The 25,355-nt window shown below is 45.2% G+C and overlaps 1 protein-coding gene across 3 annotated transcripts in view; it reads left to right on the top strand.

The window, feature by feature from the left end:
* Positions 1–4,778: 4,778 nt before the first annotated feature.
* The window catches only part of MIER3 (MIER family member 3), a 52,558-nt gene continuing 31,981 nt past the window's right edge, over positions 4,779–25,355 (top strand). The window contains exons 1-4 of one of the 3 annotated variants that reach the window (XM_063962644.1): positions 4,779–4,851; positions 15,258–15,282; positions 18,578–18,637; positions 20,061–20,206. In XM_063962644.1, coding sequence (XP_063818714.1) covers positions 20,108–20,206 — 99 coding nt within the window. In that variant the 5' untranslated portion in view covers positions 4,779–4,851; positions 15,258–15,282; positions 18,578–18,637; positions 20,061–20,107. Of the gene's footprint in view, positions 4,852–5,117; positions 5,232–15,257; positions 15,283–18,577; positions 18,638–20,060; positions 20,207–25,355 lie in introns of those variants that run through there. The other 2 variants (XM_063962652.1, XM_063962635.1) reach the window with 2 other exon arrangements.

The following is a 25,355-nucleotide window of genomic DNA, read 5'->3' as shown; positions in this document are numbered from 1 at the left end:
AACAGCATCGACACCTTCCATGTGAGATATTTTAAGTCCACAGTGGAAAGTGGTTCAAACCAATGTGACTTTAGAAAACTCAACACCACATTGAGATCCCAAGGTGCCACTGGAGGCACAAAAGGAGGCTGTATGTGCAGCACCCCTTTTACAATGTCTGAACTTCAGGTACTGAAGCCAGTTCTTTTTGGAAGAAAATCGACAGGGCCGAAATTTGAACCTTAATGGACCCTAATTTTAGGCCCATAGACAGTCCTGTTTGCAGGAAATGAAGGAAACGACCCAGTTGAAATTCCTCTGTAGGGGCCCTCTTGGCCTCACACCACGCAACATATTTACGCCAAATGCGGTGATAATGTTTTGCGGTTACGTCCTTCCTGGCTTTGACCAGAGTAGGAATGACTTCTTCTGGAATGCCTTTTTCCCTCAGGATCCGGCGTTCAACCGCCATGCCGTCAAACGCAGCCGCGGTAAGTCTTGAAACAGACAAGGCCCCTGCAGTAGCTGGTCCTGTCTTAGAGGTAGAGGCCACGGTTCGTCCGTGAGCATCTCTTGAAGTTCCGGGTACCAAGTCCTTCTTGGCCAATCCGGGATCACGAGTATAGTTCTTACTCCTCTCCTTCTTATGATTCTCAGTACTTTTGGTATGAGAGGCAGAGGAGGGAACACATACACTGACTGGTACACCCACGGCGTTACCAGAGCGTCCACTGCTATTGCCTGAGGGTCCCTTGACCTGGCGCAATATCTGTCCAGTTTTTTGTTTAGACGTGACGCCATCATGTCCACCTTTGGTTTTTCCCAACGGTTTACAATCAGGTGGAAGACTTCTGGGTGAAGTCCCCACTCTCCCGGGTGAAGGTCGTGTCTGCTGAGGAAGTCTGCTTCCCAGTTGTCCACTCCCGGAATGAACACTGCTGACAGTGCTATCACATGATTTTCCGCCCAGCGAAGAATCCTTGCAGCTTCTGCCATTGCCCTCCTGCTTCTCGTGCCGCCCTGTCTGTTTACGTGGGCGACTGACGTGATGTTGTCCGATTGGATCAACACCGCCTGACCCTGAAGCAGAGGTTTTGCTTGACTTAGGGCATTGTAAATGGCCCTTAGTTCCAGAATGTTTATATGAAGAGATGTTTCCATGCTTGACCACAAGCCCTGGAAATTCCTTCCCTGTGTGACTGCTCCCCAGCCTCTCAGGCTGGCATCCGTGGTTACCAGGATCCAATCCTGAATGCCAAATCTGCGGCCCTCTAGTAGATGAGCACTTTGCAGCCACCACAGGAGAGACACCCTTGTCCTTGGCGACAGGGTTATCCGCTGATGCATCTGCAGATGCGATCCGGACCATTTGTCCAGTAGATCCCACTGAAATGTTCTTGCATGGAATCTTCCGAATGGAATCGCTTCGTAAGAAGCCACCATTTTTCCCAGGACCCTCGTGCACTGATGCACTGAGACCTGGCCTGGTTTTAGGAGGTTCCTGACTAGCTCGGATAACTCCCTGGCCTTCTCCTCCGGGAGAAACACCTTCTTCTGGACTGTGTCCAGAATCATTCCTAGGAACAGTAGACGTGTCGTTGGAATCAGCTGCGATTTTGGAATATTTAGAATCCACCCGTGCTGACGTAACACTACCTGAGATAGTGCTACTCCGACTTCTAACTGTTCCCTGGATCTTGCCCTTATCAGGAGATCGTCCAAGTAAGGGATAATTAAAATGCCTTTTCTTCGTAGAAGAATCATCATTTCGGCCATTACCTTGGTAAAGACCCGAGGTGCCGTGGACAATCCAAACGGCAGCGTCTGAAACTGATAATGACCGTTTTGTACTACAAACCTGAGGTACCCTTGGTGAGAAGGGTATATTGGGACGTGGAGATAAGCATCTTTGATGTCCAGAGACACCATATAGTCCCCTTCTTCCAGGTTCGCTATCACTGCTCTGAGTGACTCCATCTTGAATTTGAACCTTTTTATGTAAGTGTTCAAGGATTTCAGATTTAAAATTGGTCTCACCGAGCCGTCCGGCATCAGTACCACAAACAGCGTGGAATAATACCCCTTTCCTTGTTGCAGGAGGGGTACCTTGATTATCACCTGCTGGGAATACAGCTTGTGAATGGCTTCCAAAACTGCCTCCCTGTCGGAGGGAGACTTTGGTAAAACAGACTTCAGGAACCGACGAGGGGGAAACGCCTCGAATTCCAGTTTGTACCCTTGCGATACTACCTGTAGAATCCAGGGATCCACTTGCGAGTGAGCCCACTGCGCGTTGAAATTCTTGAGACGGGCCCCCACCATATCTGAGTCTGCTTGTAAAGCCCCAGCGTCATGCTGAAGACTTGGCAGAAGCAGGGGAGGGCTTCTGCTCCTGTGAAGCGGCTGCATGGTGCAGTCTTTTTCCTCTTCCTCTGCCCCGGGGCAGAAAAGAGTGGCCTTTTGCTCGCTTGTACTTATGGGAACGAAAGGACTGAGTTTGAAAAGACGGTGTCTTTTTCTGCTGATGTGGAGTGACCTGGGGTAAAAAGGTGGATTTTCCAGCCGTTGCCGTGGCCACCAGGTCCGATAGACCAGCCCCAAATAACTCCTCCCCTTTATACGGCAATACTTCCATGTGCCGTTTGGAATCCGCATCCCCTGACCACTGTCGCGTCCATAACGCTCTTCTGGCAGAGATGGACATAGCACTTACTCTTGATGCCAGGGTGCAAATATCCCTCTGTGCATCACGCATATATAGTAATGCATCCTTTAAATGTTCTATAGTTAACAAAATATTGTCCCTATCCAGGGTATCAATATTCTCAGTCAGGGAATCCGACCATGCGACTCCAGCACTGCACATCCAGGCTGAGGCGATTGCTGGTCGCAGTATAACACCAGTATGTGTGTATATACTTTTTAGGATATTTTCCAGCCTTCTATCAGCTGGTTCTTTGAGGGTGGCCGTATCAGGAGACGGTAACGCTACTTGTTTAGATAAACGTGTGAGCGCCTTATCTACCCTAGGGGGTGTTTCCCAACGCGCCCTAACCTCTGGCGGGAAGGGATATAATGCTAATAATTTTTTAGAAATTAGCTGTTTTTTATCGGGGGAAACCCACGCTTTTTCACACACCTCATTTATTTCCTCTGACTCAGGAAAAACTATTGGTAGTTTTTTCTCACCCCACATAATACCCTTCTTTGTGGTACTTGTAGTGTCAGAAAGGTTCAATGCCTCTTTCATTGCCGTGATCATGTAACGTGTGGCCCTACTGGACATTACGTTTGTCTCGTCACCGTCGACACTAGACTCAGTATCTGTGTCAGGGTCTGTGTCGACCCACTGAGGTAACGGGCGTTTTAGCGCCCCTGACGGTGTCTGAGACGCCAGGACAGGCACTAATTGATTTGCCGGCTGTCTCATGTCGTCAACAGTTTTTTGCAAATTGCTGACATTATCACTTAATTGTTTAAATACAATCATCCAGTCAGGTGTCGACTCCCTAGGGGGTGACATCACCAACACAGGCAACTGCTCCGCCTCCACATCATTTTCCTCCTCATACATGTCGACACACGCGTACCGACACACAGCACACACACCGGGAATGCTCTGATAGAGGACAGGACCCCACTTAGCCCTTTGGAGAGACAGAGGGAGAGTCTGCCAGCACACACCCAGCGCTATATATATATACAGGGATAACCTTATAAAAGTGTTATTCCCTTATAGCTGCTGTTATTATCGTTATTTGCTGCCAAAAATGCCCCCCCTTCTCTTTTTTACCCTGATTCTGAAGCAGGACTGCAGGGGAGAGTCAGGGAGCCGTCCTTCCAGCGGAGCTGTGAGGGAAAATGGCGCTTGTGTGCTGAGGAGATAGGCTCCGCCCCTTCACGACGTCCTTATCTCCCGCTTTTTTGTGTAAAAATGGCAGGGGATTAAAATACATCCATATAGCCCAGGAGCTATATGTGATGTATTCTTTTTGCCACCTAAGGTATATTGTTATATTGCGTCTCAGGGCGCTCCCCCCCAGCGCCCTGCACCCTCAGTGACCGGAGTGTGAAGTGTGCTGAGAGCAATGGCGCACAGCTGCGGTGCTGTGCGCTACCTTAGACTGAAGACAGGATGTCTTCTGCCGCCGATTTCACCGGACCTCTTCGTCTCTTCTGGCTCTGTAAGGGGGACGGCGGCGCGGCTCCGGTGACCCATCCAGGCTGAACCTGTGATCGTCCCTCTGGAGCTAATGTCCAGTAGCCTAAGAAACCCGATCCACTCTGCACTCAGGTGAGTCCGTTTCTTCTCCCCTTAGTCCCACGATGCAGTGAGCCTGTTGCCAGCAGGACTCACTGAAAATAAAAAAACCTAAACTAAACTTTTATTCTAAGCAGCTCAGGAGAGCCACCTAGATTGCACCCTTCTCGGCCGGGCACAAAAATCTAACTGGGGCTTGGAGGAGGGTCATAGGGGGAGGAGCCAGTGCACACCACCTGATCCTTAAGCTTTTATTTTGTGCCCTGTCTCCTGCGGAGCCGCTATTCCCCATGGTCCTTACGGAGTCCCAGCATCCACTAGGACGTCAGAGAAACATGATTTAATGTAAGAGATGAGCAGATGTTTTCTATCGTGTATCACATGAAATAGAATGCTGTATACGGTGCAGTATATAATATAACATGAAATACTGGGAGAAACGTATATGGCCAGGCGACTCCTCCCCCTCCTGGTCCTCAGCTTCAGGCCCCACCCCATCCTCCAGGCCTCCGGACACCTCTGGCTAGGCGCTCTGTGATTGGCTGGCTCTTTCCATCCGGGTACTTTGCGCAGTTGCAGCTCGTTCGCCTAGAGGTACCAATATGGCGGAGGTAAGCGAGAAAACCGGGCCGGAGCGGGGGGAGGGACCGTTCACACGTAAATCCCGGGATCGGGAGCCCCCGAAATCGGCCAAATCCTCTCAAATCCCGTCACTCACAGTCCCATCTACCAGCACGGGAAGTCAGGGGCCGGGGGAGCCGCCACACACACTGCAAATAGCTCGTAGGCCGCGGGAGGGAACGGACTGTCCGGGGCGGGGGTGGGACCGGGGACTGATAGGCGGCGGCCAGGTCGGGGGTTTCCGGTGTAGGGGTCCGATGGGAGATCTCGGTGTACCCGGTTACCACAGAATCTCCTTCGTCCCATTCACTTAACTCATAAGCCTAAGTTTCTGTGATATGATGGGCAGCGTTCCTCTGTCATAGCCCTGGTGTGTATGCCCCGGCCACTGCCTCACTGGCCCCTCTATCACTGCACATAGGGCAAGTACCCCACCGGCCCCACTGTCACTGCACACAGGGCAAGTAATCCACCGGCCCCACTGTCACTGCACACAGGGCAAGTAATCCACCGGCCCCACTGTCACTGCACACAGGGCATGTAATCCACCTGACCCACTGTCACTAAACACAGGCCAAGTAACCCACCGGCCTCACTGTACACCGGGCAACTGCCCCATCACTGTACACAGGGCAACTGCCCCATCACTGTACACAGGGCAACTACCCCATCACTGTACACAGGGCATCTGCCCCACTGTCACTGCACACTGGGCAAGTACCCTACTGTCGCTGCACACTGGGCAAGTACCCTACTGTCGCTGCACACTGGGCAAGTACCCTACTGTCGCTGCACACTGGGCAAGTACCCTACTGTCGCTGCACACTGGGCAAGTACCCTACTGTCGCTGCACACTGGGCAAGTACCCTACTGTCGCTGCACACTGGGCATCTGCCCCACTGTCACTGCACACAGGGCAAGTACCCCACCAGCCCCACTGTCACTGCACACAGGGCATCTGCCCCACTGTCACTGCACACAGGGAATTTGCCCCATCACTGTGACAGGGCTGTCTACTTTATGTGTACCCCGGCTACTGCCCCACCAGCCCAGCAATAAACACAGGTCTATCTATTGTATGTGTTGATCCATCATTGTCCCACCAGTCCCTAAGTACACAAAAGTCTTTCTAGTTTTGCGTACATTACGCCTTGTCCCGTGACCACACACAGATCTGTCTCACACAGTATATATTCACCCAGCATTTACCCAGCTGTCTCATCACTACATGCAGATCTGTCTTATGCTGTATGTCTGTTACCAGCATTGCCCTACCTGTCCCATAATTATACGCAGATCTGTCTTGTACTGTATGTCTGTTACCAGCATTGCCCTACCTGTCCCATCACTACACGCAGATCTGTCTTATGCTGTATGTCTGTTACCAGCATTGCCCTACCTGTCCCATCATTATACGCAGATCTGTCTTATGCTGTATGTCACCAGCATTGCCCTACCTGTCCCATCATTATATGCAGATCTGTCTTATGCTGTATGTCACCAGCATTGCCCTACCTGTCCCATCATTATACGCAGATCTGTCTTATGCTGTATGTCTGTTACCAGCATTGCCCTACCTGTCCCATCATTATACGCAGATCTGTCTTATGCTGTATGTCTGTACCAGCATTGCCCTACCTGTCCCATCATTATACGCAGATCTGTCTTATGCTGTATGTCTGTACCAGCATTGCCCTACCTGTCCCTTCATTATACGCAGATCTGTATTATGCTGTATGTCTGTTACCAGCATTGCCCTACCTGTCCCATCATTATACGCAGATCTGTCTTATACTGTATGTCTGTTACCAGCATTGCCCTACCTGTCTTATCATTATACGCAGATCTGTCTTATACTGTATGTTTGTTACCAGCATTGCCCTACCTGTCCCATCATTATACGCAGATCTGTCTTATACTGTATGTCTGTACCAGCATTGCCCTACCTGTCCCATCATTATACGCAGATCTGTCTTATGCTGTATGTCTGGTACCAGCATTGCCCTACCTGTCACATCATTATACGCAGATCTGTCTTATGCTGTATGTCTGTACCAGTATTGCCCTACCTGTCCCATCATTATACGCAGATCTGTCTTATACTGTATGTCTGTACCAGCATTGCCCTACCTGTCCCATCATTATACGCAGATCTGTCTTATGCTGTATGTCTGTACCAGCATTGCCCTACCTGTCCCATCATTATACGCAGATCTGTCTTATGCTGTATGTCTGTACCAGCATTGCCCTACCTGTCCCATCATTATACGCAGATCTGTCTTATGCTGTATGTCTGTACCAGCATTGCCCTACCTGTCCCATCATTATATGCAGATCTGTCTTATACTGTATGTCTGTACCAGCATTGCCCTACCTGTCCCATCATTATATGCAGATCTGTCTTATGCTGTATGTCTGTTACCAGCATTGCCCTACCTGTCCCATCATTATATGCAGATCTGTCTTATGCTGTATGTCTGTACCAGCATTGCCCTACCTGTCTTATCATTATACGCAGATCTGTCTTATACTGTATGTCTGTACCAGCATTGCCCTACCTGTCACATCATTATACGCAGATCTGTCTTATGCTGTATGTCTGTTACCAGCATTGCCCTACCTGTCCCATCATTATACGCAGATCTGTCTTATGCTGTATGTCTGTACCAGCATTGCCCTACCTGTCTTATCATTATACGCAGATCTGTCTTATACTGTATGTCTGTTACCAGCATTGCCCTACCTGTCTCATCATTATACGCAGATCTGTCTTATACTGTATGTCTGTAACCAGCATTGCCCTACCTGTCTCATCATTATACGCAGATCTGTCTTATACTGTATGTCTGTAACCAGCATTGCCCTACCTGTCCCATCATTATACGCAGATCTGTATTATGCTGTATGTCTGTTACCAGCATTGCCCTACCTGTCCCATCATTATACGCAGATCTGTATTATGCTGTATGTCTGTTACCAGCATTGCCCTACCTGTCCCATCATTATACGCAGATCTGTCTTATACTGTATGTCTGTACCAGCATTGCCCTACCTGTCCCATCATTATACGCAGATCTGTCTTATACTGTATGTCTGTACCAGCATTGCTCTACCTGTCCCATCATTATACGCAGATCTGTCTTATACTGTATGTCTGGTACCAGCATTGCCCTACCTGTCCCATCATTATACGCAGATCTGTCTTATGCTCTATGTCTGTTACCAGCATTGCCCTACCTGTCCCATCATTATACGCAGATCTGTCTTATGCTGTATGTCTGTTACCAGCATTGCCCTACCTGTCACATCATTATACGCAGATCTGTCTTATGCTGTATGTCTGTTACCAGCATTGCCCTACCTGTCCCATCATTATACGCAGATCTGTCTTATGCTGTATGTCTGGTACCAGCATTGCCCTACCTGTCACATCATTATACGCAGATCTGTCTTGTGCTGTATGTCTGGTACCAGCATTGCCCTACCTGTCCCTTCATTATACGCAGATCTGTCTTATGCTGTATGTCTGTTACCAGCATTGCCCTACCTGTCCCATCATTATACGCAGATCTGTCTTATGCTGTATGTCTGTTACCAGCATTGCTCTACCTGTCCCATCATTATACGCAGATCTGTCTTATGCTGTATGTCTGTTACCAGCATTGCCCTACCTGTCCCATCATTATATGCAGATCTGTCTTATGCTGTATGTCTGTACCAGCATTGCCCTACCTGTCCCATCACTACATGCAGATCTGTCTTATACTGTATGTCTGTTACCAGCATTGCCCTACCTGTCCCATCATTATACGCAGATCTGTCTTATACTGTATGTCTGTTACCAGCATTGCCCTACCTGTCCCATCATTATACGCAGATCTGTCTTATACTGTATGTCTGTACCAGCATTGCTCTACCTGTCCCATCATTATACGCAGATCTGTCTTATGCTGTATGTCTGTTACCAGCATTGCCCTACCTGTCCCATCATTATATGCAGATCTGTCTTATACTGTATGTCTGTTACCAGCATTGCCCTACCTGTCCCATCATTATACGCAGATCTGTCTTATACTGTATGTCTGTTACCAGCATTGCCCTACCTGTCCCATCATTATACGCAGATCTGTCTTATACTGTATGTCTGTACCAGCATTGCTCTACCTGTCCCATCATTATACGCAGATCTGTCTTATGCTGTATGTCTGTAACCAGCATTGCCCTACCTGTCCCATCATTATACGCAGATCTGTCTTATGCTGTATGTCTGTACCAGCATTGCCCTACCTGTCCCATCACTACACGCAGATCTGTCTTATACTGTATGTCTGTTACCAGCATTGCCCTACCTGTCCCATCATTATACGCAGATCTGTCTTATGCTGTATGTCTGGTACCAGCATTGCCCTACCTGTCACATCATTATACGCAGATCTGTCTTATGCTGTATGTCTGTTACCAGCATTGCCCTACCTGTCCCATCATTATACGCAGATCTGTCTTATGCTGTATGTCTGTTACCAGCATTGCTCTACCTGTCCCATCATTATACGCAGATCTGTCTTATGCTGTATGTCTGTTACCAGCATTGCCCTACCTGTCCCATCATTATATGCAGATCTGTCTTATGCTGTATGTCTGTACCAGCATTGCCCTACCTGTCCAATCACTACATGCAGATCTGTCTTATACTGTATGTCTGTTACCAGCATTGCCCTACCTGTCCCATCATTATACGCAGATCTGTCTTATACTGTATGTCTGTTACCAGCATTGCCCTACCTGTCCCATCATTATACGCAGATCTGTCTTATACTGTATGTCTGTAACCAGCATTGCCCTACCTGTCCCATCATTATACGCAGATCTGTCTTATGCTGTATGTCTGTTACCAGCATTGCTCTACCTGTCCCATCATTATACGCAGATCTGTCTTATGCTGTATGTCTGTTACCAGCATTGCCCTACCTGTCCCATCATTATATGCAGATCTGTCTTATGCTGTATGTCTGTACCAGCATTGCCCTACCTGTCCCATCACTACATGCAGATCTGTCTTATACTGTATGTCTGTTACCAGCATTGCCCTACCTGTCCCATCATTATACGCAGATCTGTCTTATACTGTATGTCTGTTACCAGCATTGCCCTACCTGTCCCATCATTATACGCAGATCTGTCTTATACTGTATGTCTGTACCAGCATTGCTCTACCTGTCCCATCATTATACGCAGATCTGTCTTATGCTGTATGTCTGTTACCAGCATTGCCCTACCTGTCCCATCATTATATGCAGATCTGTCTTATACTGTATGTCTGTTACCAGCATTGCCCTACCTGTCCCATCATTATACGCAGATCTGTCTTATACTGTATGTCTGTTACCAGCATTGCCCTACCTGTCCCATCATTATACGCAGATCTGTCTTATACTGTATGTCTGTACCAGCATTGCTCTACCTGTCCCATCATTATACGCAGATCTGTCTTATGCTGTATGTCTGTAACCAGCATTGCCCTACCTGTCCCATCATTATACGCAGATCTGTCTTATGCTGTATGTCTGTACCAGCATTGCCCTACCTGTCCCATCACTACACGCAGATCTGTCTTATACTGTATGTCTGTTACCAGCATTGCCCTACCTGTCCCATCATTATACGCAGATCTGTCTTATGCTGTATGTCTGGTACCAGCATTGCCCTACCTGTCACATCATTATACGCAGATCTGTCTTATGCTGTATGTCTGTTACCAGCATTGCCCTACCTGTCCCATCATTATACGCAGATCTGTCTTATGCTGTATGTCTGTTACCAGCATTGCTCTACCTGTCCCATCATTATACGCAGATCTGTCTTATGCTGTATGTCTGTTACCAGCATTGCCCTACCTGTCCCATCATTATATGCAGATCTGTCTTATGCTGTATGTCTGTACCAGCATTGCCCTACCTGTCCAATCACTACATGCAGATCTGTCTTATACTGTATGTCTGTTACCAGCATTGCCCTACCTGTCCCATCATTATACGCAGATCTGTCTTATACTGTATGTCTGTTACCAGCATTGCCCTACCTGTCCCATCATTATACGCAGATCTGTCTTATACTGTATGTCTGTAACCAGCATTGCCCTACCTGTCCCATCATTATACGCAGATCTGTCTTATGCTGTATGTCTGTACCAGCATTGCCCTACCTGTCCCATCACTACACGCAGATCTGTCTTATACTGTATGTCTGTTACCAGCATTGCCCTACCTGTCCCATCATTATACGCAGATCTGTCTTATACTGTATGTCTGTTACCAGCATTGCCCTACCTGTCCCATCATTATACGCAGAACTGTCTTATACTGTATGTCTGTTACCAGCATTGCCCTACCTGTCCCATCATTATACGCAGATCTGTCTTATACTGTATGTCTGTACCAGCATTGCTCTACCTGTCCCATCATTATACGCAGATCTGTCTTATGCTGTATGTCTGTAACCAGCATTGCCCTACCTGTCCCATCATTATACGCAGATCTGTCTTATGCTGTATGTCTGTACCAGCATTGCCCTACCTGTCCCATCACTACACGCAGATCTGTCTTATACTGTATGTCTGTTACCAGCATTGCCCTACCTGTCCCATCATTATATGCAGATCTGTCTTATGCTGTATGTCTGTACCAGCATTGCCCTACCTGTCCCATCATTATACGCAGATCTGTCTTATGCTGTATGTCTGTACCAGCATTGCCCTACCTGTTCCATCATTATACGCAGATCTGTCTTATGCTGTATGTCTGTACCAGCATTGCCCTACCTGTCCCATCATTATACGCAGATCTGTCTTATGCTGTATGTCTGTACCAGCATTGCCCTACCTGTCCCATCATTATATGCAGATCTGTCTTATGCTGTATGTCTGTTACCAGCATTGCCCTACCTGTCCCATCATTATATGCAGATCTGTCTTATGCTGTATGTCTGTACCAGCATTGCCCTACCTGTCCCATCATTATACGCAGATCTGTCTTATGCTGTATGTCTGTTACCAGCATTGCTCTACCTGTCCCTTCATTATACGCAGATCTGTCTTATACTGTATGTCTGTTACCAGCATTGCCCTACCTGTCCCATCATTATACGCAGATCTGTCTTATACTGTATGTCTGTTACCAGCATTGCCCTACCTGTCCCATCATTATACGCAGATCTGTCTTATACTGTATGTCTGTACCAGCATTGCCCTACCTGTCCCATCATTATACGCAGATCTGTCTTATACTGTATGTCTGTACCAGCATTGCCCTACCTGTCCCATCATTATACGCAGATCTGTCTTATACTGTATGTCTGTTACCAGCATTGCCCTACCTGTCCCATCATTATATGCAGATCTGTCTTATGCTGTATGTCTGTACTAGCATTGCCCTACCTGTCCCATCACTACACGCAGATCTGTCTTATGCTGTATGTCTGTACCAGCATTGCCCTACCTGTCCCATCACTACATGCAGATCTGTCTTATGCTGTATGTCTGTTACCAGCATTGCCCTACCTGTCCCATCATTATACGCAGATCTGTCTTATGCTGTATGTCTGTTACCAGCATTGCCCTACCTGTCCCATCACTACACGCAGATCTGTCTTATGCTGTATGTCTGTTACCAGCATTGCCCTACCTGTCCCATCATTATACACAGATCTGTCTTATACTGTATGTCTGTTACCAGCATTGCCCTACCTGTCCCATCATTATACGCAGATCTGTCTTATGCTGTATGTCTGTTACCAGCATTGCCCTACCTGTCCCATCATTATACGCAGATCTGTCTTATGCTGTATGTCTGTTACCAGCATTGCCCTACCTGTCCCATCATTATATGCAGATCTGTCTTATGCTGTATGTCTGTACCAGCATTGCCCTACCTGTCCCATCATTATACGCAGATCTGTCTTATGCTGTATGTCTGTACCAGCATTGCCCTACCTGTCCCATCATTATACGCAGATCTGTCTTATACTGTATGTCTGTAACCAGCATTGCCCTACCTGTCCCATCATTATACGCAGATCTGTCTAATGCTGTATGTCTGTACCAGCATTGCCCTACCTGTCCCATCATTATACGCAGATCTGTCTTATACTGTATGTCTGTTACCAGCATTGCCCTACCTGTCCCATCATTATACGCAGATCTGTCTTATACTGTATGTCTGTTACCAGCATTGCCCTACCTGTCCCATCATTATATGCAGATCTGTCTTATACTGTATGTCTGTACCAGCATTGCCCTACCTGTCCCATCATTATACGCAGATCTGTCTTATGCTGTATGTCTGTTACCAGCATTGCCCTACCTGACCCATCATTATACGCAGATCTGTCTTATGCTGTATGTCTGGTACCAGCATTGCCCTACCTGTCCCATCATTATACGCAGATCTGTCTTATGCTGTATGTCTGGTACCAGCATTGCCCTACCTGTCCCATCATTATACGCAGATCTGTCTTATGCTGTATGTCTGTTACCAGCATTGCTCTACCTGTCCCATCATTATACGCAGATCTGTCTTATGCTGTATGTCTGTTACCAGCATTGCCCTACCTGTCCCATCATTATACATAGATCTGTCTTATACTGTATGTCTGTACCAGCATTGCCCTACCTGACCCATCATTATACGCATATCTGTCTTATACTGTATGTCTGTACCAGCATTGCCCTACCTGACCCATCATTATACGCAGATCTGTATTATGCTGTATGTCTGTACCAGCATTGCCCTACCTGTCTTATCATTATACGCAGATCTGTCTTATACTGTATATCTGTACCAGCATTGCCCTACCTGTCTTATCATTATACGCAGATCTGTCTTATACTGTATGTCTGTACCAGCATTGCCCTACCTGTCTTATCATTATACGCAGATCTGTCTTATACTGTATGTCTGTACCAGCATTGCCCTACCTGTCTTATCATTATACGCAGATCTGTCTTATACTGTATGTCTGTACCAGCATTGCCCTACCTGTCTTATCATTATACGCAGATCTGTCTTATACTGTATGTCTGTACCAGCATTGCCGTACCTGTCCCATCATTATACGCAGATCTGTCTTATGCTGTATGTCTGTTACCAGCATTGCCCTACCTTCCCATCATTATACGCAGATCTGTCTTATACTGTATGTCTGTACCAGCATTGCCCTACCTGTCCCATCATTATACGCAGATCTGTCTTATACTGTATGTCTGTACCAGCATTGCCCTACCTGTCCCCTCATTATACGCAGATCTGTCTTATACTGTATGTCTGTTACCAGCATTGCCCTACCTGTCCCATCATTATACGCAGATCTGTCTTATGCTGTATGTCTGTACCAGCATTGCCCTACCTGTCCCATCATTATACGCAGATCTGTCTTATGCTGTATGTCTGTTACCAGCATTGCCCTACCTGTCCCATCACTACACGCAGATCTGTATTATGCTGTATGTCTGGTACCAGCATTGCCCTACCTGTCCCATCATTATACGCAGATCTGTCTTATGCTGTATGTCTGTACCAGCATTGCCCTACCTGTCCCATCATTATACGCAGATCTGTCTTATGCTGTATGTCTGTTACCAGCATTGCCCTACCTGTCACATCATTATACACAGATCTGTCTTATGCTGTATGTCTGGTACCAGCATTGCCCTACCTGTCCCATCATTATACGCAGATCTGTCTTATGCTGTATGTCTGTTACCAGCATTGCCCTACCTGTCCCATCATTATACGCAGATCTGTCTTATGCTGTATGTCTGTTACCAGCATTGCCCTACCTGTCCCATCACTACATGCAGATCTGTCTTATGCTGTATGTCTGTAACCAGCATTGCCCTACCTGTCCCTTCATTATACGCAGATCTGTCTTATACTGTATGTCTGTACCAGCATTGCCCTACCTGTCCCATCATTATACGCAGATCTGTCTTATACTGTATGTCTGTACCAGCATTGCCCTACCTGTCCCATCATTATACGCAGATCTGTCTTATGCTGTATGTCTGTTACCAGCATTGCCCTACCTGTCCCATCATTATACGCAGATCTGTATTATACTGTATGTCTGTTACCAGCATTGCCGTACCTGTCCCATCACTACACGCAGATCTGTCTTATACTGTATGTCTGTACCAGCATTGCCCTACCTGTCCCATCATTATACGCAGATCTGTATTATACTGTATGTCTGTACCAGCATTGCCCTACCTGTCCCCATCACTACACGCAATGTTGTAAATATATATGTAACTGTAATGACGGCACATCTATAAATATAAAATCTAAGTTGGCATTAATTCACACTGCTAATTTGTTTCCTTGTCTCTTCTCTTTCTGCACAGCCTTCGTTTGACAGTTCGAGCCCAGGTTTGTCCTGTTTTTATTTTCTATATTTTCTTTTTAGCCTGTATCCTTGCTACATTTGGGCTCGTTGTGAGTTTATCTGTAGCCATGGAAGAGCGCAGGTTAGAGCTCTCTGCAGTCCGTGTCATTTGCTGATAAGTCATCTGTTTGTTTTAATTATAAATGTTTTTGTAATATGAGCACTAATTTTCCTGTGATTCTTTTAAGTTGTTTTTTTTTTAACCTATGTATTCTCACGTTGCATATGTCACATATGATACATTCTGCATCACTCTTGACTTCTCTATTTTTAAGAACATCACACTGTTTAGTAAATGTAATTACAAATCGATATTAAAATGTCAGTACTGCACTAATCACATCTTAAAATGGAAATAATGCACGGATGAGAAATAAAACCTGTTAAAAAAATCTCAAAACTTGCTATATAGCATTTCCAAGAGCTTGGATTCATATTTCTTACATTACTTTTGCCAATATGTGATAGTCGGCGAGCTACAGGTTGTTCAGGAATGTCTGCCAGTCTGTCCGTATTTGTAAAGCAGTGATCATTTACAAAGGCAAAACCAGGTTGATTTTGCCTTGTTAAAGATTGCTGCTTTAAAAATAAGAACATCCTGCACGTCACTGGCTATTACGTATTGCCCCTTATCTGCTTTATAACCATACAGTACGTCAGGGGTGGTGAACGTGCGGCCCTCCAGCTGTTGTTAAACTACACATCCCAGCAGGTCCTGCAACAGTTTTAGCATAGCCAAATAGCAAAACTGTGGTAAGGCATGCTGGAATGTGTAGTTCAGCAACTGCTGGAGGACCAAAGGTTCCCTACCCCTGCAATAAAGTGTATGCGAATACCCGCATTAGATTTTAGTAACTTAACTTTTATAATAATTTATAACCAGCACTAACTTGTGATTAGAGATTGTTTTTCAATATAACAACTGCTTAATCAACATAAGCAACTTTAATAAAGCCTCACCTGCCTTTTTTTTTTTTTAAACGACAATTAAATATAGTGCCAAATCTTGCCACGCCCCACCAGTACGCAACCCCTTTGCTGTCTAGTGCTGAAACTGCGCGTGGGACCATTTCGTTTGGTTCCCTGGGATGTAGTTAGATGACATTCTATAAGCATCACGTCAGAAAATGATTTATTTCCATTGAGGGTATAGGACAGGGCATGGAACCCTGTTATTTTCAGGCCTTGTACATAGATTATTGTATATTTATGAGAATTAGACAACTGGATGTTGGGGAAAATGTTTGGTTGCACTTAACTCATTGTTTTGGAAATAATCCTAGAAGGTTAGAGTTAATAATTATTTCTGAATGAAACTAAAGCTGGGTACACACTTGTGCGACTGCCAAACGTCCCAATGGTCAGGCTGCGTTACCGCTGGCGCGGTCCAGCAGGGATTTTGCATGGCACTAGGTCACTACAGATGTCTTCCATCTGCCCCGCAGCAGTGCCAGCAGTGCCAACTGGAAGGCATCGCTAACGACCCGCGCTCTATCTAATTTTAGCCTGTAAAACAAAAATATATGAGCTTACTTTCCAGCTTTATTTCCACACCTGCCTAAAACTTTTGCATAGTACTGTACTTTAGCAAACTGAAAGTCCAAACAAATGATATAACCTTTACTTGGATGGGCAGAAAATGTAACGTCAAAGTAAAAAAAAAGTACAATTGTACCGGCCATGAAACAGTGAACACTTTCCATTATGTAATTATTGGTCTTGTTCATGTTAGTGTATATGGTACCGATGCAGCGGCTGTATTTGAGTTTTTTGCCGTTAATAAAGTAAGAGTGTGAATGACTTTTATTCTGACTGGGTTGTGTTCAGTTGAGCACAAAAGTCTGGTTATCAGCCTGTTTCTGATTGTTCCTTTGTTAAGCTAAGTTGTATCTTGGTCTGTAACATTCTACCTCTGGGATTACTTTTAACTCTAAAGTGGAGTTTTATCAAACTTTCTAAAGAGGGTAAAAGTTAAGAACATGCTGTACAGTAACCTTTTGCCATAAAATATATGTATATGTAGTGTTCCCGCCTGGCAGTTTCAGCAGGGTGCCACGCCCTGTCCAATTTTAGCACTAAAATGCACTCTGCCCTTACAGAGGTTCCTCACTGATCACACTTTGACCTCAGTAGTGCTGCTGCTGCTGCATGCGCTGGTGGTTGGTGCACCTCACCCTGTCCCTCCACCCCCATGCGGGCTGAAATGTCCCGGGGAGGGAGTTGTGGATGAACACTGCATCTGTTCAAAGTGTAGGGAGAACTTTGGAGCAGCGCAGCATTTTACGTAAGTGCTGGGCACACCTCCTAGAATGGTGGAAGTGGGGTTGGGGGGGGGGGAGGGGGGGCACACCCATCCCATCCCATCCCCAGGAGGCCACTCCCACTCTTACTTGCTATGCACCTTTGCTTGTCCCCTTCTGAAGGTTTGATAAATATCCTCTGACATAAGGTTGGTGGACGTTTTTATGTTTATTTCTGAACACACTGTCAGTGGCCAGAAGTGGAAAAGGTCATTTCTCCTAGTGTAGTGCCATGGGAATACATACTGATTACCGTCAGACGGGATCCCGGCTGTCTTGATCCCGTCCTCCAGAATGCTGGCAGTGGGGTGAGCGCTAGAAAGCCCCTTGCGGGCTCACTGAACTCGCCACGCTGCGGGCACGATGGCTTGCTGCACTCGCCACAGATAATAGTCTCCCTCTGTTTGTTTTTTCCTCCATTATTGTTTGACATTCTCAGAATATAAAAAAAAAAAAAAACACTTATAATTACTTTCACACTTAATTTAGGAAATGGCACCAGTCCCACCTGGCAGAATAGTACTACTAATACTTGTACCTTGACAAAGGATTGAACTTACTATAATATTTTATTTTTCTTTGAATGTTTTGATTGGGTTAAGATCCTTTATAATCCATTCTAGTTCTAAATAAGTTGTGTTTTTATAGCAATTAAAATATAAACAAACCTAACCCTGCATAGCAATAAATATCTCTTATAAACGTAAACTTGAATAATCTCCTTGTAAATAGTGTATTCGGTACTCTAGATCGGACAGAGGGAAGAATAGGTCTACAGACAGTACATCAGATTTACAAATACTCTGTGTGGCCCTAAGTTCTAGACTAGATGCCCCAGTAGTTCTCCCAGTCAGGGAGTGTGTGCATGAGATTTGTCCTTGGTAATTACCTAGCAAGCTTAGTGGAGTCATATCAAAACGTAGGAACACAATGTGAGTCTCGAAAATACTGTTTTTATTTCAATTTTTCTCTGAATTAGATAACTACTGAAGCATTTCACAATGAAATATTCAATCAGAGTGACAAAGAGAAAGTAAAGGTAATTTGTGAAACAACGTTCTTTTTTTATTTATTTTTTTATTTTGTTTTTTTGCTTAAGTGAGACTGGTGCTTCAAGAAATTGGAGGGCTTATTGTCAGTGTATTTAAGCTTTCTTTTATGGTTTGTTAATGGTAATTGGTTGTCAGTCCCACCTGGTAGTATGTCTTCTATTTTTGCTTTAATATCGATGCCAAGTGTGCATAGTTCCGGCAGAAGAGTCCGTAGAAGATCAGATGTTGAGATATTCCTGACTGAAAGTCATTTTATGGCACATCTACCTATTGTTTGTTTACTTATTGGGGGTGGGAGGAGGGGGCATAATTAAAATAATGTACTCGTTATCTCTTAGAGAGCATGTAACTACACACAGGTGCAGGCATTTTGTAGGCAGGTCTGATATAATGAAGAATGCAGCCTGTTGATTCACTGCAATTGCAGGTCAGTTCTCATGAAAATGGGTTCAGCTGACGTGTTAGCATCCAATGTGTGGTGAGACAGGTGCACTCTAAAGGGCCCTACATATTAATAGATCCACCGCCGAGCTGCCCGACGGTGGAGGCCGACCCGGGGGTGGGGGTGGGGGGGCAGTGACGGGGGGAGTGAAGTTTCTTCACTCCCCCCGTCACCCGGCTCCATAGAAGTGCAGGCAAGTATGGACGAGATCGTCCATATTGGCCTGCATGCACAGCCAACGGGGCACCAGCGATGAACGAGCACGGGGCCGCGCATCGTTCATCGCTGGTGCCTACACACTGCACGATATGAACGTTATCTCGTTCATTAATGAACGAGATCGTGCATATCTTGCAGTCAAATCGCCCAGTATGTAGGGCCTATAACATCTGGACAAAGGCAATATACACTGCATAGATCTGTCAAATAATAACTGGTGAACATTCCTCCTGAATTTGCATCATGCTCACTGAAAGCAGAAAAATGCTTACAGCTGTCATAAATGCTTATATTGAGGTCACATGGTATTGTGTATTATAATAATGTATTTAAAAACTGTATACTATTTTTAGCGATGGAGTGGTTTGGGCACCACGTTATGAATATTCTAATCTGGTATTGGTTTAAAATAGATGTCAGGCTGAACTGAGGTAATTATTAGGTGTGCCCTCTGCACCTCTGATGATGCATACATAATGTTCTCACTTGGGTATTGCAAATTTAGATTTGCTTGTGACAGATTTAAGAACAGTAAATGCGGCTTCTCACATAATGAGTTAAAATGTCAGGACATGAAAAAAATTCAGTAAAGATTCAGGTTTTATTCTCTAATGTACTTCTATAAAACATATTTCATATTTATTATATTTTTATATGATAAATGTTATGACAAACCTCACCAATCTTATTTATTTTAAGTAACAATTTTTTCTTTTGTGTGTTCCTCTCTTGGGGCTTTTTTTTTGCAGTCGGCTCTCTGTCATCTGAAGATCATGACTTTGACCCTACGGCTGAAATGTTGGTACATGATTATGATGATGAGAGAACTCTTGAAGAGGAAGAAATGAAGGAGGACGGCAAAAACTTTAGCTCTGAAATTGAAGACTTAGAAAGGGTATGTCACTTTTATCCGTCCTAACCATAATACACATGCAAGTTTAATCGTAACCAGTCCCATGCAACTTAAATGGACACATTACGTTATTTGAATCTTTTTATAAGTGGGTGAGGGGGGGTAAATAAAGGAATATTTGTAGATATATGAAACTTTCCCCCCCCCACCCCCGAAACCCATTGGGAGATATATGAACAAGATGTGGCTGTAGTAGCTTGGGTGCTTTATATATTCTCAGTGAAGTCCTGGCTCCTTACCCTCTGCATCCGCTAGCCTTGAGTCGGTCTGTTGTTTTCCTACTCAGAATCTGTATAGAAGAGATAACAAACTAAGAGAAATTGTCCTCCATCTGCAGACTACTTAAGTCAAATAAACGAGGGTTTAAATTGGATGGCCGTCCAGTGTCGCCCAATAGACATAAAAAAAATAAATAATTTCATGTAAGTGCAAAAATCCCTTTTTCTCATGCATCCATTGGGGGACCATGAGGAGTTGCCAAAGCAGTACCCTACTGGAGGGGATGCTATGATATTGCTGTGGTCATAATTCTTGTATCCAAAACCGACCTCTTTAGACAAAAACATACTGAACCTTAAAAGCTTAGACAGAAGACCAGGCGGTTGCCTTGCACAGCTGGTTCAGAGGTGCCCAACCTGGTGGAATGTGTTCTCAAGTTTGCAGGAATACCTGCTTCATTATTTGCCTGCTAAAGTACGTGCTTCATATAATTAATCTAAAAATCTGATGGGTCGTTGGCTAATCTCTTGTCTCTCATAGAGGAGACTGTAATCCCTTTAGATGGTGCTGAAGAGTCACATTGCCCTAGACCTGAAGACTAGTATTTTGTTGTGATGAATGTCAAGTTTGAAGTGGTGCAGGCACTGCCTCTATTGCAGTTGTCAGTAATTTGTCACCAAAGGTGTGACATTCATCTTTGGTAGCAACTGGATTAGCTGGCTGGATAGGTGATGATGTGATTTGTTCTGTTAATAAAGTAGTTTCATCTGAAATTGAACTACCTTGATGGTTGAGACCACCTCGTCTGAGAGCCAGTGGGAAGTCCTATTATACCTCTTTCACACCAAGCTTCTGACCTGGGATATTGCTGGGGCAACCCGGGTCCTGGTTTAGTGTGAAAGGGACAACTGTAAACCATGGTCGAACCCAGCACTGACCTGGGTTGCTTGTGGTGTGACATGGTTTATATGACCTGGGTTACGCTAAAGTGAACAGAGGCGGATCACCAGCACTTGGAGATGATGTAAGTGGGGGTGGGCCGGGACCGTTTTCGTGCGGCTGCGTGACGTCACATGCGGTGTTCCGGGGAAAAGAAATAGCCACTGACTGCGCTGACGGGTCAAACTTCGTTCCGATGGGTCCGCAATTTAATTGTGGACGCATCGGGAGGCGGCCTCACACATGTTGTGAGCAGATGAACTCAGACCTGGCTGCGTATGCAGCAATCTGCGTTCATGTCTGAATAATACCCTATATATGGCCAATTTCTGGAACTCCATCTTGTATCTTTGAGAAGAAGATGGGTTTTCAGGGTATTCAAGTTCAAATTAGTATAAAGCTCCCTCTGGTTTAAAGGCTAAAAAAGATTTCAATAGAAACCCAAACTATTCAGGAATTCTTTGACTTCAATGACTGGCCCCTAGAAGGCTAAATACTGCGACTTGTGTCCAGGAAACCATCTAAGAGAGCTTCACAGGTCTAAGATGTATCTCCAGTCTGTGATTGCTCTAACTCAAGTATTTGTATTTGAAGTGGAAGAGAACCACTAATCTTTGAAGAGATGACCACCCACTAGGGCAGTTTCTCAGTGATCAGTGAAATGTTAAGCTCTGAAGGCTTGGCTGCTGGTTATTTTAGCTGACCAAGCCTCTTCCCCTTTGCTGTCCTCCACGAGGAGTGGTCTTTTCCCCACTAGAATAAAATCCTCCTAGTGTTCCAGAAGGTTGAGCGATGAGCAACTGTATATGTTTTCATTTATGAATACTAGGGAAAAGGGTGTTTTTATTTTTATTACTCAGGAGCCACATTAACTCTAAAAGGAATGGACTAAAGCATTATTTTTTATTTTGCTTCAGCATTCCAGGCCTTGGGCCAGAGTGCCGGCTGCTAACATTAAAGCATCATGCACCAACATTCAGATACAGTCAAACAAGGCCATAAATGGACTGGTTTTCTGGAATATATGCCTTCTAAAAGCTGTTATGACCATCTAGCAACCACTTGATTAACCGAGACCTTAACCAGAATGGGTCAAGAAATTAGTCTTTAAATGTCTATTTGAGTCATTCATTAGCAAGCCAGCTTTTTCACATTGTACCTATTCTTTCCTGGAAAGCTACTTGGAAAAAAAACTGCAGCAAAGGGACTCCTCTGTGTCATAAATGTTGACACATCTCCCTCACTAATACTCTTGATTCTTCCGTATCTGATTTGCCCGCTACTTCTCCTCAAAGATCAGAGTCCTGTTAACTCCTGTGACTGGGGAATGGCAGTGGCATCTGCTCAGTGTAGCTGAAGATGACAGGAAGCTTGCGGAAGGGTCCCCATAGGACATGTTCTGTACCGTTAAAAAAAGAAAAAGAATTAGGATGGAGCATGAGGGAACAATTACCCTTGCCCGATACCCAAGTGTGATTTACATGTCGAGTGAAGCATACAAGGGAGTACGCCAGGAGTTCTCAACCCTAATCCTCAAGTACCACCCACAGGTCATGTTTTGAAGATGTGTGTATTCATGCACAGGTGAGTTAATCTATTTTGTTGTGTCCGTAATTATCCCACCTGTTTCCACAGACAGATATTCGCAAAACATGCCCTGTTAGCGGTACTTTAGAATTGTGGTTGAGCATCCCTGGATTAGGATATTAATGTAGTCAAGAACGGTCTCACAGGTCACACCACCTGCAGACAAATGTGATGAAGTGACCTCAACCTCTCATGATGTGTGAAGAATGTACACTCCAGACTATCCACTATGAAGTTTAGTGTGTTATTTTCACCCAGTAAAAACTATCTCTGAAGTCTTCCCCTAGAGGGAGCTCTGGTACTGCTGCTTTTGTCTGGTGTAGCAGAAAAAGTGAAAGTGGACAAATATAGAACCATCATCGCTGGAGAACAATCGATGGATCTTTAACACAAGGGGTTTAATAGAGTATAGTATATTATTACTCATTGAACCATTGATTGTTCTTCAAAGATGATTAGATACCTTCAACCATTGATGGCAGAAAAGTCAATGGAGAAGCCTACCTCAGGCCCAACACTGATTAGACTACAAATTTTACCATGAATTCGGTTTCTCCTCCTCTTCTGGCCCAACAGTGACTAGACTGCATACGCTGATAGGAAATGGGCTATGCCTCAGGCACAGCCATGACTTCTTTACAGACTGACAGGCATTGGGCTCCTTCCCCACAAGCCCAGCAATGATTAGACTATAAATCTTGACAATAATTAGGTGGAGATGTATCAAACCTTCTAAAGAGGAAAGGTGTCCCATAGCAACCAATAATATTAACTCCTTTATGTAGTACATTCTATAAAATGATTGCTGGAATCTGGTTGCTAGGGGCAACACCTCCACTTATCATCTTTAGAAGGTTTGGTACAACCCCCATTCCCACTTAGGTGGCTCCTCCTCCTCAGACCCAGCACTGACTACACTGGAAGCGGACAGGATTTGAGCTCCGCTAACTTGGCTAGAGCAGTACAGTAAGTGGCTCCCTGTTTTCTCTGTCAGTGCTTAGTGAGAGAGCTGACTGTAGTTGGCCCTTGCCTGACCCCTGATCCAGTACTGATGGCAGTACAGTTATATTTGCAAAACCCTAATGGCCATAGACTGCAGCTCATGAATGTTCTTTCTCTAGCATTGGGAAAGAGGAGAGAGACGGATAACTGTCTCCAGAGTGCAGTCCGCTGTTACAAATAGGGCTATTCATGTCCTACGGTGGTAGGTACCCCATTGAGAGATCTGATAGAAAGATTAGTGGGGGAAGCAGTATGAGGTACACCTATTCCCCCTTCCTAATACACAGGCCTGGCAGCAGTGGCAACAGATGACGTTAATGAAACAACCGCTCCACATAGTGTGCTGGCTCCAGATTAGGTGCTATAGAGGGGGAGGAGCCAAACTTCAGTTAGTCCAAGGTCCTACAGCCACCTCTATATCCATGCTTCCAGTGTTCTCCAGTGGGTGCAGATGAAAATGGTTACTTATAGATGCTGTAAATGATGTGAGCTGGATTAGTCTCATAGGGGGGAATTCAATTGAATACGTTGTTTAGCTCTGGGAATGAGTTCTCGGAGCTATTCAATTGTCCGCATTGTGCCCAGCACTTAAGTAGGGAGATGCAGTTTACTGCGCCTAATGCCCGATAGTTGCACATCAGGAGGGTGTGAGCAAAAATCCTCTAGCTGCAGGTTTATAGTGTGCACAGTTGAATAGCTCCAGGCACTCATTGCAGAGCTAAACAACATCACATTCGATTGAATTCGCCGTAAAGCCCCATATTCCTGATAATATAATTACTGTACACATGAAGCTGACAGGCAGTCCAGCATCGTAACCGATTGGTGGGATGAGCCTTGCTCTAACAATTCTTTATGGCTAATTCTGAGCTGAAAACAACAAGCAAATAACATTACACCTTGGTGAAACCATGTTACACTGCAGGTGAGGCAGATATTCTATGTGCAGATAGATACAGGTTAGAGAGGGGCCTGTCCAAGCTGAAACCTAAATAAAGCATTGTAACAATAAAGCTATCCAGTGTTCGTGGACTACATGCTAAAACAGCCAGTGTTTACCCTGCATGCACAAAGTAAAAGTGTATTTGCATCCCTTGCATTGCAAATGTCTTTGTCCAGGTACACAATTACTTTTCTCTAACGTCCTAGTGGATGCTGGGAACTCCGTAAGGACCATGGGGAATAGCGGGCTCCGAAGGAGGCTGGGCACTCTAGAAAGATTTATGACTACCTGGTGTGCACTGGCTCCTCCCACTATGACCCTCCTCCAAGCCTCAGTTAGATCTTGTGCCCGGCCGATGTTGGATGCACACTAGGGGCTCTCCTGAGCCCTTAGAAAGAAAGTATAGACTTAGGTTTTTTATTTTCAGTGAGACCTGCTGGC

The sequence above is a fragment of the Pseudophryne corroboree genome, chromosome 1 (genome assembly GCF_028390025.1).
Source record: "Pseudophryne corroboree isolate aPseCor3 chromosome 1, aPseCor3.hap2, whole genome shotgun sequence".
Classification (NCBI taxonomy): domain Eukaryota; kingdom Metazoa; phylum Chordata; class Amphibia; order Anura; family Myobatrachidae; genus Pseudophryne; species Pseudophryne corroboree.
This window is presented reverse-complemented; position numbering and strand designations above follow the sequence as displayed.